The 19,781-nt window shown below is 46.6% G+C and overlaps 1 protein-coding gene across 1 annotated transcript in view; it reads right to left on the bottom strand.

Annotated features, from left to right (window-relative positions):
* MGAT4B (alpha-1,3-mannosyl-glycoprotein 4-beta-N-acetylglucosaminyltransferase B) overlaps nucleotides 1–19,781 on the bottom strand; it is a 51,782-nt gene that overhangs the window by 6,988 nt on the left and 25,013 nt on the right. The window contains exons 2-8 of the mRNA XM_082063684.1: nucleotides 8,067–8,246; nucleotides 7,224–7,364; nucleotides 6,285–6,418; nucleotides 3,807–3,853; nucleotides 1,642–1,755; nucleotides 1,155–1,230; nucleotides 669–783 (exon numbers count right to left, since the gene is read on the bottom strand). Coding sequence (XP_081919810.1) covers nucleotides 669–783; nucleotides 1,155–1,230; nucleotides 1,642–1,755; nucleotides 3,807–3,853; nucleotides 6,285–6,418; nucleotides 7,224–7,364; nucleotides 8,067–8,246 — 807 coding nt within the window. The remainder of the gene's footprint in view (nucleotides 1–668; nucleotides 784–1,154; nucleotides 1,231–1,641; nucleotides 1,756–3,806; nucleotides 3,854–6,284; nucleotides 6,419–7,223; nucleotides 7,365–8,066; nucleotides 8,247–19,781) is intronic.

The raw sequence follows: 19,781 nt of genomic DNA, 5'->3' as shown, positions 1-19,781 counted from the left end.
ACTTGGGAGACTGGTTTGTGGAGGTTGGATGTGTCCATCTCTCTACATAAAGGAAATAGCATGCAGCTCTGTTTTATGTACCAGTACTGCTGGCATTGCTAATACAGCTCTGGATTTAATATTAATCGCAGAATTAGAAAGCATTAGTGTCTCATAGGTCACAAAAGTATCAAAAGGTCTAAAACTCTTCCATTCAGCAGGGAGAAATAAGGATGAAAAACATTCAGCCAGCTGCAGGACAGACCATTTCCTGCCCCAAAAACTACAAATTTTAAGCCAGTCAAACCAGTATCCAAAATAACAGATCAAGCTGCTACTGCAACCATGTACTGCTGTTCCCAAAATAGTTCTGTGCTGATGTAAACTTCCTTTTGCACGCTCTTAGGCAACTCCAGATCCCATCCAGTCTAAAAGCTACTGGTCACGTCTGAGTTGCTCGGCTGTCTGTTGGGCCGCTGACCAGGTTTATTTTTATTAAAAGTGATTATTAGCTGTGAGCATCTTTCTCCCCTGTGCAATACAAAGGCCATTGCAAAAATAGGGAGGGATGAAGTCCAAGTATTTTACCACCTCATCGGGACAACTCGTTGGACCAAGTGGCTGCAAGAACCAGTAGGCACTTATGCCCATGCCTGATGGGACTGGGGTGAGCTGGGGGGGAACATTACCAATAAACCCCAGCTGAGAAAACTCCAGGATCATCCACTCCTCGGAGGGCTGCTGCAAGGCAAAGTTCTTCATCGTGCTGAGATAGTTTGGTTTGGCCACAATATCATCCTCCAGCTGCAAGAGGAAAGGACACTCAGTGCCAATGACCCATCCAGGTTCCATTAAGAGCCTCACTGTGCAGAGCAATCACACCATAGACCGGAGGAACGCTTTGGCACAGATCTAGTTTATTTTGGAAGAGGCTCCAAGCAGATTTTTCTCACCCAATCTAACAGGTAAACAAAATAAGGATTCCTGCCCTCCTTGCGCAGGAGGTCTCTGAGACATCTTAGAAACCTGGCTTTTGAATCTATCTGCTTAAAACCTGCTCCCACTCGGCTGCATTCCACAACTGGCCACGCTCTTTGCCCGCTCTCCTCCGGGTACAAGCCCCAGTGAACTCACAGGTTCACCCCTGTCCTCTCCGCCCCCAGCACCAAACCCACCTGCACGTAATAGATGCCTTTGGACTGGGCGTACATCATTAAAAAGCAGTAGTCGAGGTTCTGCTTCGTCCTCCACCTGCAAGAGAGAAACACGATGGCAGCACCAGTCTGTCCTGGCATGTCTGGCTGCTCGGGGGAGCCAGCTGAGGCTGGTTTAAGCTGGGAAGGTGACGGCATATGGCCTCTGCCTTTTGGTCTCAAACTGGTCAGCTAAGAGTGACTGGGAAACTCAGGGATGTCCAAAACAAATATTATCTGGGTTAAAATGACCCTTTTGCTTGGTGTTGGAAACACTGCAGCACAGGACAAGCCCTGTAAGGCTGGCACCAGTTCATCTCCCCCACACCACGTCCTTCTAGCCCTCGGATAAATCGAGCTTAAGGGTCTTGCCTGGCCCTACAGAAGAGCTTTCCCTGCTGGAGTTGGGGCGAGATGCTGCAGTTACTTAACTCAGGGCTTCCTTGTTTCGGAGCTCATTGATTCTTACCTGACTCTTTCCTTGGGGTCCCCAAAGGATTCCCGCAGGTGGGAGAAATCAGGATAGAAATGCGGAGATGGGGAAATTACCTCCAGGAGACCTGAGTGTATTTCCTTTGGGAATCTGAGGGAGAAAAGCTGCAGTAAACAAATACCTCCATGCCTGACGCACCATTTCATAGACCAAATTGCTGGGTGAACACTGAGCTGCAGAACCAAACAAAAAATACAGCCTCTAAGATCAAATTCCCCAGCAGCTAGTGCACTTGCAGGCCTCACCAAAGGACATCAGCAGGGACTGCCATGGAATTTTAAAGCTGTTCTCTCCCTCCCATGGTCTCTAATCGCCCCACATGTTCGCTACTAGCATCCCTCTTCCCTCCTGCACACACGCACGGGTCAGTTTTAAAGACCAGCCCCGAGCACCGTGTACTCTCTACAGGATTAAACGGACCTGCAGACTGGTGCACCAAAGAAAGCACTTGCTGGCATTACTGGTATTTAGAGATTTTCCAAATGCATCAGTAATTAAAAGCCATTTTGCAGAGATTATGTTATGCATTTCTGATAAGTTACTTAAAACCACCGTTGGGCTGTAGTTAGGGCAGCCAGCAGGAATTCTACCTAGTTCCCTTACGCTGATAAAATCAGCATCTATTTTCCCTACAATGTGGTTAAAAACTCTTTAAAGAGTCAAACTTGAATAGAAAATGTCACCCTTCTGAGAAATGTATACCTACAACAGCCCTGCAAGCAATAACCAGAGATTACTGTAACTGTGAGAGATAAGTGGGAAAACCAGTTATTTTTCTACTGCCCTTTTTGAGAACATTTGGTGCAAGGCTGATTTCCTTTGTTTGTGCAGAGCCTGGAGGATGGGAGATGGGGCAGAGGGAGACAAAGCAGTGAGATTGCCAAAAACTTCTCACTTATTTTTCCCTTCCTTATCCCCTCCTTGGGACTGGCAAGATTTTCAGCTAACATTTTCAAATCAGAATCAGAAGATTCTCATTGAGCTGACAAAACCTGTAGCAAAGCAGTGGCGGCTTTCTCGCTCCTGCACTATGAGCTCAGCCTGCCCTGGCCCCACACCGCTCAATTCAATTTGGAAGAAAAATAATGTCAGTGAATCAGGGAGGAGCAGGAGGCACTGGAGAGGGGGGGACAGTGAGAAATCAAATCATTAAGTCAATTAAAGTTTCAAGCCTTCTACGCAGAAGCACTCTCCGCAGCAGCACCCAGTAATTTCATCAGGATCTGCTGGACAATCGGTCCATTATTCTCCGATAAGTGCCGGCAGAAGGAGGGGAGCCCTGCCAGCTCCTGCACAGCAAGATGGAGGGCTTTGTTTCAGCTCTTCTACAAGTGCCCGGGAACACAATCCCCCGCTGCACATTCCAGCCCCTCTCCCATCATTGGCTCAGGGACGGGGACACTGGAGGGATGTGCTGCCCTTTGCGTCTCTCCTTTGGAAACACGCAATCGCAGGAGCTGGATGGGAGTCACAGCCTCTTCTTTCACCACTTTTTTCTTTTGCCTCCGAGCTCTGACGCTGTCAACGCCTGGACCGGTTCACGGTTAATAATCTGTCACCGGCTTCTGCCTAAACAGCCACAGATGAAGCCGTAAAAGCCACTGACTCCAGGACATAAATAGCAGCTAGCGTGAGAGACAAATGTAACTAGTGCCTAGAACAAGGGAAAAACAAACAGGCTGGAGCAGGAAGAAAAATGAATCACAGATTTTTAAAGCAAAATAAGGCAGGAACATTTGGGTGTCCCTACCACGCTGCCCAGTTGCTCTGACTCTGCAGAGCAGGTAGAGGGCTGCGCTGGACACAGAAACCGTTGCCAAGGTCACTGGAAACCTAAATAAACCATCTTCTTGCAATGCCACAGGACAGAAAGTGCAAAATGAAACAGCGTGACCGCGTGTGTTAAATACTGTGAGCGCAAGGCAGCCTGCTGGAAGCTACGTACAAGATGCATTTTAGAACGAGCATAAAGTGGAAGTGGCAACAGCAAAGACAGCTCAGAGTTTAAGAACTGAAAAAAGTAGATAACAACAACAACAAAAAGAGAAGCAGAAAAGCATGTATTTTCTCGTTAATGAAGCTATTCCCCGGCCTTGCTACAGGCACAGACCATATCGCTGTACTCATTTGGAAGTGCTTACAAGTTTCTGATATTTTCTGCCACTCCGGCCGTGTACTGCGGATCCGTCTGAAAACAAAAGATAAACACTTTTAGTTCCTTCAGCCTCAGCCTGTGCCCCTGTGGCTCAGAAATCACCTTGAACACACCCCCGGGACACTGTCAGCACCTCTGTACATCTTCACTCATCTTCATGTCTCCTTTTATCCAGTTTAAGGGCTCTCCCCACACCGACAGACTCCTAGGAGCCCTCCTTTGTGTTAACCAAAGGCATCACACACCAAAATCCACCCAAAGGACTCAAGATCCTTTCTCCTGGCTCTTCTGCCCCTGCCAGCACTGTGTTCACACACTGTTAACTTCTGGGCTATCTTTTTTTTCTCCATACACGCTAGCTTTCATCCAAGTGAATACTCGGCAGAAAAGGATCTCTACCCCTTTTGTGAAAAAGAGAGGTCTATTTATAAGCATGAGTTTTCCATTTCAGGTTAATTTCAACGCTTTTCTTCCTAAAAAAAACAGTTTGTCTCACAAACAACCTGGCAATCTGTAACAGTCGGGAAGCAAAGGTCAGCAGCGCCGCATGCCGCTATCTGCAGGACAGATAAGTGCAGGCACACACAGGCACCGGACAGAAACCATCTGCACCGTGACCAGGAAAACAAAATCCAAGAACAAAGGGCAGGAGACCCAGGAGCAAAAACTGTGCCTGTTTCCTGCTGGTGACACTGTTTGGGGCGGTCGCACGGCCCACGGGGCCGCATGTCCCGGGTGGAACTGCAGACGCAGCATCGCAGAAGCGGGGAGCGGCTGCTGCTGCACCAGCGCTGGGCGGAGGTGAGAAGCGAGATGCTGGGGATGTGTGCCACGAGCTGAGGACAGCGCTTCCACACTGGAACGGTGACAAGGGAGGGTTTTGTCAAGAGGAAAAAGGTCCCTTTCCCAAACAGGGCCCAGGCACGTGGTGCTGGACTCATTTCTTACACCAGCGCTGCCAAGGAAACAGCAATGGGAAAAACAAAGGCAGGAAAGATGCTCGTGGATTTGGGAGAAAATGCACAGCTCTGCCCCAAGGACCCAGCTGCCACTGAAATGGCGGTGGCACTCAGAAATGAGAAGTCCCCATCCCAAAAAGGACATAGAGTTGCTCCACTTGTTGTCCTGAGTCTCCAAATTACCCAGCATCCGCTCCAGGTTCATAACATCCTCTCTGATATTTACTCTTTATCCCATGCCTGAGGAGCCCTAACAAGCAACACCGAGTGCAGGTACATTGAGAAACACTTTGGGAAGAGGCAGAGCAGGCGCAGTGGTGGTTGACACTTGCACATATGGAGGACGTTGTGTCAGCAAGAAAGAACAGTGATGGTGATCTGCAACAACTACCATCACTGCTACTGGGATGTGGCAGGTGTGCTCCTGCACTTCCCAGTATCAGAATTGATTTCTTTGTTGTTCACTTTCCTTATCACAGGCAATCACACACAAAGTCAGGTGTTGCCCTCATGGCATGCAGCCTGTTTTCAAGTCAACTGAAAAATATATTACAGTAGTCCCAAGCAGAAGATGTTTCCCATCAAGTTACTTAAAACCTCTCATGCTTTAACTCATCCACTGTGGAAACAGCCACCAAACCTGTCCTGGCTCAAAGGGAAATGACGGCCAGGACTGAGTCTTGTCCCAGGTACTTTGGGCTGTACCCATGCGTGAACACCTCCTTGTACAAAATACCAGCCAGAGACACAAAAGTCAAATGCTACTCAAAATATCAAATGATGGGTAAACAGGCAGCAAACCCAGACATTTATCTTTGTTCTGCTCCCAGTAACATACCACTGAGGTTTATCTTTCTTACCAGATTTCTGGAAATTAAGACAAATGCACTTCGAGCTCAAGAAAATAATCCTGAGGGGAAAGCCATGGAGAAAAATAACCATCTAAACCCATAGATAAAAGCAGCTCTTGTGGATTAATGTATCAAGACTTTTTAGCCCCTGGATTCAGCAACTGATTCTGGGTTCCACAGACCAGTATGAAGAGGCATCATATTAGTCTCATCCCCAAATCAGCTTTGGAGAGGGGGGTTAGTGCTGTCTTACAGGTGCATGGAGAAATTAAGCTGCTTCAGGAGCCGATCTGAGTGCTCCCCCGGATGTGGCCATGCAGCTGGCTCCAGCACATTTTGGGAACAACCACTCAAGCACCCTGCAAGAGCCAGCATGACTTAGACCAGAAAGAGAAATGCACATGCTGCACTGGCAGCTGCTAACGTTTGCCTGCCTGGATTCTGACCTGCTCTGGCCCAGCTGGTGTTTCATTTTGGGCAGGATGCACCTAATGATCCTGGTCAGACAGCAGCCCAAGGCTGGGCTTATCTGCCCCAACAAGCAGCAGAACTGGCCTCCAGGTGGGCAGCCGTCCTGTTTGGCACCGAGTTTGGCAGACAGCGGATGGGACGGGGGCCAGGGAAATGGGGTAAACAGGCAAAGCTCTGTCTTACCTCAGCGATGAGGACGACAATGACGGAGTCTTCCTTCTCCTGCTGCGTGAGCTCTGAGATGAGGGAGTTGAGGGTGTCGGTGAGGTAGGAATGCACCTCCCGCTTCACACTGGGGATTCCCATCACGACGGACACTGCCCAGGGCCAAGGAGAGATTTTTAGAGAGGGGGCTGTGCTGGGACATGACATTTCGCTCTGCTCCCATGACCACCTCATGGTTCTCCTGCTCAGTGTCACACTCTGTCATTAAAACCCAGCAGTCATCAGCAGGCTGAGGGATTCCTGGGCTATGTAGTTCCCATACTCCTGTCCCCCAGCCCAGTACCAACCAGCAGCACCCCAGTGTGCTGGGCTGGCAGGACACCCATGGCAGTCACATAGACTCTTGCTTTTCTCCCCTGAAGACTGATGCCTCAAGAAACACCCAGAAACTCTCCCTCTCCTAGGGGACTTTTCAGCCCAGGAATGGCAACTTCAAGACCACCCTTCCCATAGCTAAAAGCACCACAGTTGAGGAGGGATAAGTCAGGTCTTGGGCTTTGGGTTGGGATTTGGGAGTAGGAGTGTATCATCTGGTACTACTGCAGATGGGATTTGTCTTGGGTTAGAGTCTCCATGAAGCACCCAGCAAACTGTGCTTTCAACTGACCACCTTCCAGGCAAAGTTTAGAGCACTCTGGAGATGGGAAGCAGCTAAAAACACCTGGCAGAAGCATCGAGAACATTTTAGTGCCAGTCAAGAGCACAGACAGCACTGCCCTGTAGACGTGACACGGCTTACCCACCCTGCATGCCACCATCCCAAGGAAGCTTGCGTGACACATGCAGCCATTTCTCCAGTCCTGCTCATCTCTGTACCATGGCGAGGCCCGGAGGAAAGGGCAGGGACAGGCACTAAGGGGAGGAAGGGCACCAGAAGCAGCACTAATTCCCATTTACCTCCAGTGCGCCCCTGTCCCACATGCACGGCTGGCTGCAGACTGTTCTCCTTTGACAGCAAATGAGGCAAATGATGGAAGATGGTGGGAAGGTGCAGCACATTCTTGTTGGTGATATTCCACAGTTTTAACTTGGTTTCGTCTTAAAAAGGAAAAGGGAATCAATTGCAAAGAACAGTAGGTAGGAAGAGGCTGCAAGGCAAAAAGCCTTTTTAAGAGCAGCCTGGCCACCCGAGACTACTGCTGGGCTATAAAAAATGAGGCCAACCTTTAACATGCTACCACAAACCCAATTAAAGTTCAGCAGGAGCCATGAGGGCCTTAAAGAAGTCCCAAAATATTTGGGAAGGAGGAGGAAGAATTAAGATCAAATGAAGGTCAAATCAGATCTTTCCGTAGAGATCCAATTTTCTTCAACTGAGCGACTTAAAAAAAACCAAACCAAAACCAAACCAACAAAACAAATAAATAGGCGAGGGGTGCTCAGCCAGCCTAACTCCTTCCTCCCTCCTCTCTTCAGATACCCATTTTCCATACGGATTCAATATGGCCATAGGAAATGGCATGTATGACTTGCAAGGAAAAAAAAGAAGCTTGTAAGCAAGCAAGTTTGCAAATATCCTCAGCAGAGGCAATCTCAGTGTTTAATGATGCATATGCACCTCTAATTAAACAGGAGTTTAAGAGTTCCCAAGTCCCTGTGAACTCCACAATTTGCTCGCGCCGGGGCAGAGAAGAGCACGTCCTGTCCGCAGCCCCGCACACACACACACACACATCTCTACCTCCTCATTAGCAACCGCTTCAAAACAGCCCAAGATCCTCAGCTTCTCTGTTTATTCACCAGATAAGCTGCTCCAGGTCCGGTTTATATCCCGCAGGGCCTGCTTCTCTGAGATGGCTCTCTTGATCTCCTCCAGGACTAGGTTGAGCTCCTTGGAGCGCTTCAAGCTCTCCTGCTCGGCTGTGTGAAGTCGGTCCCGAAGGGCAAGAAACTCCCGCTGGTAGATGTCCACAACATCACCTGCGGATGGAAAAGGGAGAAGCTTTCTCCTCTGTGCTCTGGAGGGTTTCAAGCCACAAAAGCAACGCCTATCACTTCACAGAATCACAGAATCGACTGGGTTGGAAAAGACCTCAGAGATCATCGAGTCCAACCCTTGGTCCAACTCTAGTCCGTTTACTAGATCATGGCACTAAGTGCCATGTCCAATCTCAGTTTAAAAACCTCCAGGGATGGCGAGTCCACCACCTCCCTGGGCAGCCATTCCAATGCCTGACCACTCTCTCTGCAAAGAATTTCTTTCTAATATCCAGCCTAAATTTCCCCTGGCAGAGTTTAAGCCCATGCCCCCTTGTCCTATTGCTGACTGCCTGGGAGAAGAGACCAATCCCCACCTGGCTAGAACTTCCCTTCAGGTAGTTCTAGAGAGTGATGAGGTCACCTCTAACCTCCTCTTCTCTAGACTAAACAACCCCAGCTCCCTCAGCCTCTCCCCATAGGTCTTATGTTCAAGTCCCTTCACCAGTCATGTTGCTCTTCTCATATACCTCCCCTATCTAGACAATCCTTAAAACACAGAAAAACAGAATCATTTTGGTTGTAAAAGACCTTTAAGATCATCGAGTCCAACTGTTAACCTAACACTGTCACCAAACCATCTTCCTAAGAACCTCATCTACGCATCTTTTAAACCCCTCCAGGGATGGCGTTTCAATCGCTTCCCTGGGCAGCCTGTTCCAATGGCTAACATGGATTTAGGAAGCTGTGGTCCAGCACGCACCCATCGGTGAGCAGGCTGGAGAGAGGGCAGTTATAGCTGCAGAACTACAGTTTAAAAGCTACTTCCATTTTCCTCTTTTACTTGGGTTTCTGGGTCATATAAAAATACGACCAGGTTCTCTGTGACCAAAGCACACGGCAAAAAAGAAGCTGCATGGTAATTCTTCTTCACTATATAGTTGGAAAAGGGGAGTCAGCTGCTGGCATTAATTTTACAAGCAATATTCTGCATCTCCAGAAGTTTGGGCACATGAGATGGTGACTGCTGGGGCAAGTGGTGGGGAACCAGAGCCAAGAGAAAAAAGAACTGCAAGTCCTGGTGGTGATGGTCTATTAAAGCCACGGCAAAACCAAGGAATGTCAATATTTTTAATCACCTTGCTTCTTGCTTTGGTTTCCTTACGGCACACAAAGGAAAGAGTTTTCAGAGCACATGTCAAGAGTGTTCCAGTGGGTAATTCAGGAGAACCCCCAGACAGCATCTCGAAGGCCTTCTCCAGGCATCTCCTGGATGACACCCCAAGTGATGGAAAGTGAGATGCTGGCAAAGGGGATGGCGCCCTGCAGCGAGATGAGGGCAGGCACCGACACCTCCTCCAGCTGCAGAAGAGAGTCCCAAATTCTAGCAGCCAAAAGGGATTTGGGGAATCTAACCTCTTCAAAACACGTCAGGATAAAGAATATCACATGGCAGCTGCTGCCTGGATACTTATATAAATCCAAGTGTTTGGATACATATGTTAAGCATGCATCATAAATGTCATATATAAATAAGAAACTTTTGATAGGGTAATAAAGCTTTTTATTTTGAAAGAACATCTTACCGGCATGTTCTTTTAAAGTGATAAAACTATTGAGAGCCTTCAGCTGGAACTATACAATAGCTGGGAGTGGAATAATTCAGTCATTAATGAACTTTCTTGGGCCCTTTTTTACCCCATCATTAATGAAACTACTCATTAAACATACACTTTTATCTGTGGTCACCCATGTGTTTTCAGTGAAGCTATAATTCACAGGGCTACAACCAAGACAGATTTATCCTTAGCCCAAACACGACCAGGAGAGCTAATGACCAAAAATATTGCACCGGAGCTGCCCAACACGGGGCTAAAAATAAATCAGAGCCATTGAGAAAAGATACACTGACTGCATCGACAACTTCTATTTTGGGGTCCATAAAGAAAAAGGAATTTTGAAGATCAGACATACCCAGCTCCAAAGCACTGAGTTTCCAAGACAACAGTGATTCCCTGTCCAGCTCCTGGTAAGGTGTTTGCCTAGGAAAAGTTTTGCCCATGGGGTCTCTTGTCCCCACAAAAACCTTCTTAAAGACTCACTGCTTCAACACCAGGGCCCCCCCAAGGCAGTCTGGCTCCTATTAACCTTTCAGTATTATTTTCAAAGCCAGTGGCACATTGGGAGAGAGCAGAGGAAGTTACACCCATTTGATTACTCCGTTCATCTGACAACATGTTATTCAGAGAAAGTCGAGGGACAGACATAAACAAGGCCAGTCTTTCCCTTTTCCTGTGGGGTGCCAGTTGCCTTCCACTCCCACCGAGAAAACATTTAAAAATTTGCAGAAAAACAGGTTAACACCCAGCTTTGGGAGCTGCCACAGGAATTCACAGGAGGATGTCAGGCTTTAAATTGACTCCACAATGAGCTAAACCTTTACCTGCTGGTCCCTCTCAGACATAAGAATACACCTTTCAGCTTCCCAGTACTCTAGATTATAGGTTTTCCTACTCATACCTTTTACCAGCTGCATCTCTGAACACCAGCAAGGAACAAGTCTCACTTTCTGTTTTTGCATGACATGACGGCAGGAACTGTCCTTGTGCAAGGCTGGAAGCATTTGGCTCTTGGCATACCGGGGGGTTACTATCCCGCAGATGCTATCAAAGCCAAATCACAGCTAAAGGCTGCCACTAGATTGTGTTCTGCAATACCTGGAGCAGAGTAAAGGCAGGGCTTTGTACTTAATGGCTTTTTCCAGAGCACTGCACTTCGTTTGTGTCGGATTCAGAAGGGAAATGTCACTGATTATTCAGTCACTAATGACCTGCTCGCCGAAGCCAAAAGCTGTACTTTTCATTAGACCACAATGGTAATGTGCAGTCAACCATTTGCTGCTTTTCTGGCTAATGGTTGGAAGTGAAATTGTATTTGTTTCCACTGCTCTTGTCCTATGATGTCTTCGTAGGCCTTCCATTCTTTAATTAAAATTTCATGAAATTTAAAAGCTGATCGATCGTGACCAGTTCTGGTGACGGTTTGAACAATCCGAGACAAAGCCCAAGATGGGCGTATGTTTTCCCATAAATTTCCAGTAATGCCTTTTTGCACTCCTTGGTCTGCAATGACACACTGATGCAGATCTGCCGTCCTCACAAAAACCCTCATCTGCTCAGCCAGTGCTCTGAAAAGCCACGAAGGGCAGCAGAGGATAAAGGGGGGGAATTGGCTCACATCTCTACAAGCGAGGCTGGACACACAAGTGATTTGCTGCTAATTAGGCTGAACAAATTTTTCAGCTACTGTCAGTTCAGCACAGACTCTTTACTTAACTTTCAAAGCAGCAGCACTCCCTATCTACATATTTATTGTGTTCCCTCCCAGCACAAGACAGCAGAGCTCTTAAAATATCCGCAGACTCAAGCAGTGCAGGACAAAAACTCCTAGCTATATTTAAAATAAGACTCAACTTACTTTTTCTTGTGTGCCAACACATTGCTTCGGGCTTAAAATACACAGGTTTAATAAAGAAAGAAAGTTGGTGTTAGGTGATGATCTGCAGGACAGACCTGGGAGACCAAAAAACCTCTCGAATGGGGACTCGCAGCACACATTGCGCACGCCCAGTGCGCTGCAAATAGCAGGTTTCACACTTTGCCATGCTTAATATTTGCACGCCGTTGTTAGGAACAGGCTGGCTGTAGGGCTCTGTGTGTGCATCGAACAGCCTCGTCCCAGCCGGCTCCGCAGGGCAGAGAAGGCAGCGCTGGGCACGGCTGAGCATCAGCCGCCATCTGTTCATCCCACACGGATCTGGGGGTTGCGCGTCCCTGGGGAGGGGAGCAGCCTGCAGACAGGGGACAGTGACCATAGGAAGGGTCCTGCTGAGCATCGCCCCCTCCTCTCGCCCCAGCTGAGCGCGGCCACAGCTGCCAGGCTTTGTTTTCTTTAGCTGGGGGTCTCCAGCTGAGAGCCCTGCACTGGGCTTGCTGAGCGACGTGGGGAAGCGCTGGAGAAGCAGTGGGCAGGGACGGCTCCAACAGGCTCCTCTCCCAGCAGCCGGGATGCGGTGGATGGGCACACGCTGGTGCGGCTCACGGGCTGCTCCCCAGGAGCCTGACATGGGCTCTGCAGAGCTGATCTCCCGCCGCCTCTCCGCGGGTTTTCATCCATCCAAGACAGCAGCCGTTTAATAAAAAGTATTTCTCTGTGATGGGGAATTCTGTGGCTTTGTCCTTAGTTAAGTGACTATTAAATGCAAAGCATGTTTGCTATCAGAGGTGAGGACTGGGACATTTGTGTCCACTCTGCTTATCCGTTTTCAGGTTTTGACTGAAAGCAAAATAACTAATCTGATTCTAAAAGAGCAGATGGGCATAAAATCAGACCAGTGCTGATAAAACCCCCACCTTGAAATCTCACTCAGTCATGCATATATATATATATATATATGTATATACACACACACATACATATATACACAGTCATGAAAGTAGTTATTCTGTATTCTGCGCTAGTCTTTCAAATTTCACTCCAGCCTCCCAGGGAGCCCACGGTGCATTTTAAACGTGTCCATATTTCAGGACCAATTACTTCTGGTTTTGTTCTCCACAGATAACCCCTCCCAGCAGACTGGACCCACGGCCAAAGCCAGAGATTTCCCTTTGACTCAATCTTTTCAAAAGCAACTGCAAAGTCTTTGCTAGCTGGATTTGCCTCTCATTAGGAAGAACTCTCTTTAAAAACTAAAACCAACCTGCAAACCTCTAGACTGTTTATCTTTATAAAATCTTGGCTTCAAGAGCACAATGGCACCTTTTTTTTGGCTGCAAGACTTCCAGGGCCAAAACAATGAAAATAAAGTGTAGTCAGTCCCAGTTTACAACGCAAATGGAGTCAGAGTAGAAAACTAAACTGCTTACAGAAAATTCATCTGCAAGGACTATTCTTTTAAAGCACCCTTTTCATTAATAACTGTTCCCTCTCTAGGACTTGCAAGAGCCTGGGGGACCCCAGAGCACACAAACAACCCATTCTACAGCATCTGTGTTACCCAAAAACGCAACAGCACAGGGAACCAACCTGAACCCCAGCTCCCACTGTCCCCATCCCTGCCAGGTGCCTGTGCTGCCCCTGCCTGGTCTCGTCCCCAGCCATTTATAGGAGCTCTTGGAATTAGAAGATGACTAGGGATTTTTATTTTATTTATTTTATCTTTTTTTTACATTTTGATATTTAGTGATTTATAGAATGCTGGCACCGCTCCACACATTACACCATTACACTCTAGATTGCCCTGATTGAAGCGCAACATTCATTAGGTATTTTGCTAACAGAATTTCACCAGACCATTAACATAGATATAAGGAGTTACCACACCATATCGGTGAGTTAAATTCAGCTCCTGAGATGAGAAAAAGGATAGTCCTGTTTTACATGAAAACCTGATGGCTAGTGGAGCACACAGGTGTCAGACACTTTGCACACTGGTACAGACTGATCCACAGTCACTCCACAATAAACGTTTTATACCGTTAAAAGCAAAATGTTGCCCTTCGCTTATTTGGCTGCAGAAGGAAGAGACCAGCACTACAGACTTACCACAAACAAAACCCCAAAGCATCCCCCAGAAAGCCACAGGGAAGTGACTCTGCGGGGGTATGTGGAGCTCCAGGTAAGCTGTGACAGTAAAAATACTGTCTTAAGTAGCAGAAAGAAAAAGAGGATAGTTCAGCATCCAAAATATCCCCTCAAAAGTCTCTGCCTGTGCCACACAGAATGCAAATTGAGCAGGTCTTTTCCTTCAAATCTAAAGAAACATTAACTGTGCTCCTGTAAGATGAGCAAGGTGAGAGATGTATCGTCTCCCCTTCCATGAGCCAGCAGACCATTGTTCACAGTCTTAGACTCATCTTTTAAAATCCTATATATTTTGGCAGCTCAGGATATATGCAGCCACTGAGAACTTGGTTTGCATTAAGGAACTGAGCACAAAGACACACTGAGCAACAAATCAAACACAGTCAAAGCCAGATTTCCAGGAGGGGACATTATCTGGCAGGGTCGACCTCCCAAAAGACTCCATCAGTTGCAGCCACCCTGCTGGGGGCCAATTTGTGCCCACAGAAAAAGCCTTTCAGCAGTGCCATCACCGCACAGCAAACATGGATGCTTTACTCAGTAAACATTATGTGACATTTACAGCTCCACTGTGTCCTGAACCACCTAGATACGGAGTCAAAACAGGCATTTTCTAGCTCCTGCTTATAAAAATACACCCCAGGCTTCTTTGTAAGTCTCTTTTTTTTTTTTTTTTTTAAAAAAAAAGAAGTTTTTAAAGCAAAAAGGTTTTAATAGAAACTTAGAACCAGTGTGTTATAATTTGTGATTCGCACCAAGACAGCAAGTAATGTGGAAAGTAAACTCATAATTATTGGTAAAACAGAGAGCGGCAGACAGGGCAGAGAGCAGGAGGCACGTGGGTTTCCCAGTTCGATGCAAAGGGGCTGCATTACGATGCTGCTGGCACTGACGGAGCAAGTCCCAGAGTCACTATAATCATAGAATCACAGACTGGTTTGGGTTGGAAGGGGCCTTAGAGATCATCTGGTTCCAACCCCTACCACGGGCAGGGACACTTCTCACAAGACCAGGTTGCTCAAAGCCCTGTCCAAGCCAGCCTTGTACACTCCCAGGGAAGGAATACAATGGGCACGGGCATCCAAAGCAGCCATCAAAAACAGCAGCTATGGTTTAGATCCCTACGTTCATCCTCTGCCTTCTATCTACATTCAGTTCAGTCACTACCTACACCATGTGCTATCCTGAATCAGGGCCGAATAATGTATTTCGATGCCACCACCACCCCGGCGTACGCCACGGTGCCATCGCTACGCTCCAACCTAGAGTCCGTGCTCAAGCACCATCCCGAGGGGACGCAGCACCGTGCTGCAGCGTCAGGGTCTACGGCATGTTGGAGAAACTGGTACCCAACCTCCACACCAGCAAAAGGCTCTGGCTGCCCAGCTGGGCGATGGCAGCAGGAGGGACCCTGCGCACCCACCCGGCACCGCGGGGGCTCTCGCGCTGTTCGCCGGGTCGGCAGCCGCTGCTGGGCTTGAGCATCCCCCTACACCAGCATTGTGCTGAGTCAATACATCAGCTAGTGCTAGAGGCTTATTAAAAGTCAGCCTGTCTGAAAAAATGATCCTCAAATAAAGAAAGTGCTTCCACCGGCCGCAATCTGATGCGTGTGGTTTTTTCTTGTTGTTTGGGTTTTTTGTTTGTTTGTTTTTAAATAAAGCCATCTAATAAGAATTTGTGGTATATTTAACAGCATTTGAACCTTCAACAGCTCAGCGTAATGAGATAAAAATGCAATGCATCTCTCCACTGACGGTCTCTACCCAGGGAACATGGGCACCCTTAAGTCATCATTTCTTCTTTTTGCAGCAGTAGGTTTTGATCATATTCCTGTTGTACGTCTCCTTGCTGGGTTTTAATGTTGTCTCAGCATATATGTCCTTAGAAGGAGAGAGGAAAATATATATCCCCTGCACCTTTTTGTTCCACAGTAGGAGCAACTGTTTGCATTTGAGATCCAGTTCAGACAACTAAGTAGTAAGTTTCCAGGGATGGGGAGGAGTAGATTTCCCATTATGGGGATGGTGAACATTATAATTCCCTTTCCAAAGAGGAGAGCAAGTCACAGAGGTGCCTGTGCCCAGACCCAACAAGCTCCCCAAGGAGGGATGCAGACCCCAAAGCAAGGATGTAGAAAGTCACAAATGAGGAAAGCAAACAGTGATGCCCATCACCAATGCCTAAAATGTCTTGGATCAGGGCAGAGGAGGCAGCAGAAGCCGTCAGACGGCTCTTGGGTACCTGCAGAGCAGGTTTGGGATCTCTTTCTGCAGCCCAGCTCCGTGGGTGAATCACACCGAACGACACAAAGAGCTCGGAGATCGCTGCGAATCCCTTGGGTTTTACTGTGCCACAAACAAAAGCGCTGGCAGGCAAGGAAAGCCCTGGTAGGTATAAACCACCATCAGCTTCTGCAAAAGGAACTCGACCTGATTTTTCCTGTGGTTTATCAACCCATTCAAGTGATTTAATAGATGGAGAAATCAGATGGCAATTCATTTTGCTGCAAAAAAGCTAAGGAGGAGAAGGGAAGAGGGCAAATACTGCCATTGATCTACAGAGAAAGAAGATGGAATTAAACAGTGAACTTTCATCATAGCAAAATGTTAAATATCAAGAGGAAGCCATATGGATGGGTATTAAGCCACTGTCTAATAGATTTACTGAGGATATGGAGAAGGAGTTGAATTTGCAAAGTAGCCAAATACAGAGCTGACATGGAGAGAAGTTTGTCAAAGCCAGAAAAGAAGCAAACAACAGGGAGAAAAGGCAACAAAATGGCAAATTAACTCCAAAACTGATAGATGCAAATTAATCAGGGAAATCAAGGTATTTTTCACATGGTTCTTAATTAACAACATTAGCTAGGAAGGAGAACAGAGCACAAGAGTGTCTTGATGCTCCTCTGCAGGCAGCAGCAATTCAGGGAAAAATACAAAGGGAGGAAAGGGAGGCAAACAAGCTGTTAGTTTGCTTAGTGAACGGGATGGGGAATAATAGCATGAAGATTATTATTAAAATGATGCTGCCTAATCCCAGAAGAGTTTTCACCTCATCTGAAAAGAAGAGTATTATTACAGACTTAAAAGGGGTTTTAGAAAAGGGTGATGAAAATGATCAAAGGACTGAAAAAAACCCTGCTCTGTGAGGCAAGAAAAAATATGAGATTATTCATTTTTGGATGGGCATAATAACAGGGCTCGTGATGAAAAGCATATAAAAATAGAGTGATATAATGAAAATATATCACAGACTTCCATTCTGCATGTCTCAAAATATAGGAGTAACCACTCAATTCAAATATTAATTTGAAACTGATGAAAAGGAAATGTGTTGCACAGAAAAAGTATATTATTCCTCTGAATTCATTGCATGCAAAACCACTGAAACAAGAAATTTAAACAATATAGAAGAGCTGGAAGATGCTACAAGCACAGAGGCACCATGAGATGGGGATGAGACCAAGATGGGATAAATCAGCACCCCGCCGGTGGTCCCTGGCCTCAGCCAGCTTGGCAGTCCCTTTTTCCCCTGTTATTTGGGAGAAAGAAAGACCCCAAATTTCTGTGTCTCTCCTCACAACCTGATTAGGAACACTGCAGCTTTCTTCTTCAAAGCAAAGCTAATTCATTAGCAATCTAATTATTTACCTGTGTAGCACAAATACAGCTTTCAAAGCATTTTTCTCTCAAATGGAAAGCGAAGGCTTTGTTCTTGGTGTTTTTTTTCAAATACTCTTTATTTGATTGGGGAATAAAAATACGCTGAAAGTGAACAAAATAAAGCATTACGGAAATCATGGGTCATTAAACCTCGAAATAATTGCATTGGCTCTACAGGATTTAAGGGAGGACATCGCACAGGCAAACCTGGGCGAGGGGTGGAGAGAAAGGGGGAGAAAGGGGAATGGGAAGAGCTGGGAGCCTGCACACGTAGTCAGTCCTGACTGAGCAAACCTGTTCATAGTTTAAAAGAAGCTGCATTTGCCTAATGCACCGTCCTTCCATGGCATGGGGAGGATAAACGCTCTCGGATGCACCTAGAGAGTGTGTTTTTTGCTCTCCTGCACTGAGAATGCACTTGCAGGAACCTGCAACAGCCTCGTCGGTGAATCGTCGAGGTCCAGGCACGCGAGTGTCGGCGCTGGCCGTGCCATGGGTTGCTGTACTCGGCACGCTGGATTGCAAACCACCACACGCAGTAAAAACCCCAATCGGATTTGCCTGGCTCTCACTACTTGTAAACCTCCCGACTGGATTTCTTTCCCTTTCGCCTTGTTCTCACAATGAGTACCAAAGTTAGTGAGTAAAATCTCATGAACCGAAACAGCCCTGAAGAAACAGTTGATGTCTGGAGCGCGCAGGACCATGTCCCTGTGGGTGCTGGTAAGGCCCAATTCTGGAGCTTTAAAGAAGCAGAAAGTCCTGAAGCAGAGCAAATGCCTCACCGTCTAACAGGAAACCCCTTTTTATTACAACCCAATTATGTTAATAGTGAAACAGGGACCTTATTCCACCAAGCTCTTGTGCATCCCACTAGTGCTAATAGCTCGCAAGACCATCCAAAAGGAATCCCTCCAAGATGGGAAGCTGATCTTTGCAAAGGTCACTGTGTTAATCATCACACCCCTTCTCTAGCAGCAGCTGTCGCTAATTGCCTGTGAAGGAGTCGAAATAAAATTCTTGTTAATCCTCCTCCCAACATTACTAAAATCCAACATCATCATCATCCCCCCCACAAATGACCGTGAGCCACCAGCACTTTGCAGCTGATGGACGAGCTCTGCCTATCTTGAGAGAGATGCAGCACTGGTGGGTAGAAAAAAGCAGTTCCGCTTTGCAAATTGAAGGATAACTTATTGATTAGGAGCAATAAGTGCCGGGATGTTGTATTTCCCCACCTCCTCGTACGATCGACCACCGCACTCATTATTCCATTAAAGTTACCACCAGACTCAGAACAGCCAAAATCCTGGAAGAGAGGGAATTTGTTTAATCAACAACATATGAATCTTTTGGCATGGCTGAGTGTATGAAAGAATTTTACAACAGCAAAATAAAGCACTGCTGTGTTATAAATCAGAGAACGCATATGGAAAAGTTAGAGCGATGGACTAAGTCAAAGGGATATCAGGGAAATCACAGAAGTTCTGGCTGGAGTCCCTGGCTCTGCTGATTTTGATAGCTGAGAATTTCAATGCAAGTCAGGTTTGACTTCTTTTTCCAAAAGAGTAACTCATTTGCAATGCATGCAACTGTATTAGAGTGAAAGGATATTTAGAGCCTTCCCTTCACTCCACGGTCTACGTAAATTGTACATCTTGTCTACCTACAGTCCCGCAGCTGCAAACAGATTACAATTTCCCTATTGTACCAAAGCCCGACCAGACTCACAACTGTGCTGGTGGGTAGAAGCAGATTTTTAAATCACCACATACTGATCATGGGATGAGCTGATCTGAACTGCATTTTGGTTTTGTAGTCTTAAGTAATTTGCACAATGCTTAAAATAAAATGCATACAGAACCTTTTAAAAATTACTCAGCATTAATATTTGAAATATTTATCCCCCAGGGTGCATGCTTGTAACATGAGCACTTAATGGGGTACATTTTCTTCTCTCCAGAGGAAAAACAAGACATTGCCATTAAACAGCACACTTAGACCGACTATAAGTGTTGATGCTATCTGAGGGCTCTTATTTCATTTTATATGCTAGGATAATTCCTGAGAAGAAAAACATACCGCTAAAAGAGTAGGAAGAACCACTTCTCCCTTTTCTCATTCTGCAGCCAATAAAACATGAGAAAGGGTTATCAAACAAAGCTAACACCCCCACCCACCAAACCACACCAGCCTGCTTCAGAGTGAAAAAAACCCCCTTATTTCTTCC

This window comes from Streptopelia decaocto, assembly GCF_964273445.1.
Source record: "Streptopelia decaocto genome assembly, chromosome: 12".
Lineage (NCBI taxonomy): Eukaryota > Metazoa > Chordata > Aves > Columbiformes > Columbidae > Streptopelia > Streptopelia decaocto.
This window is presented reverse-complemented; position numbering and strand designations above follow the sequence as displayed.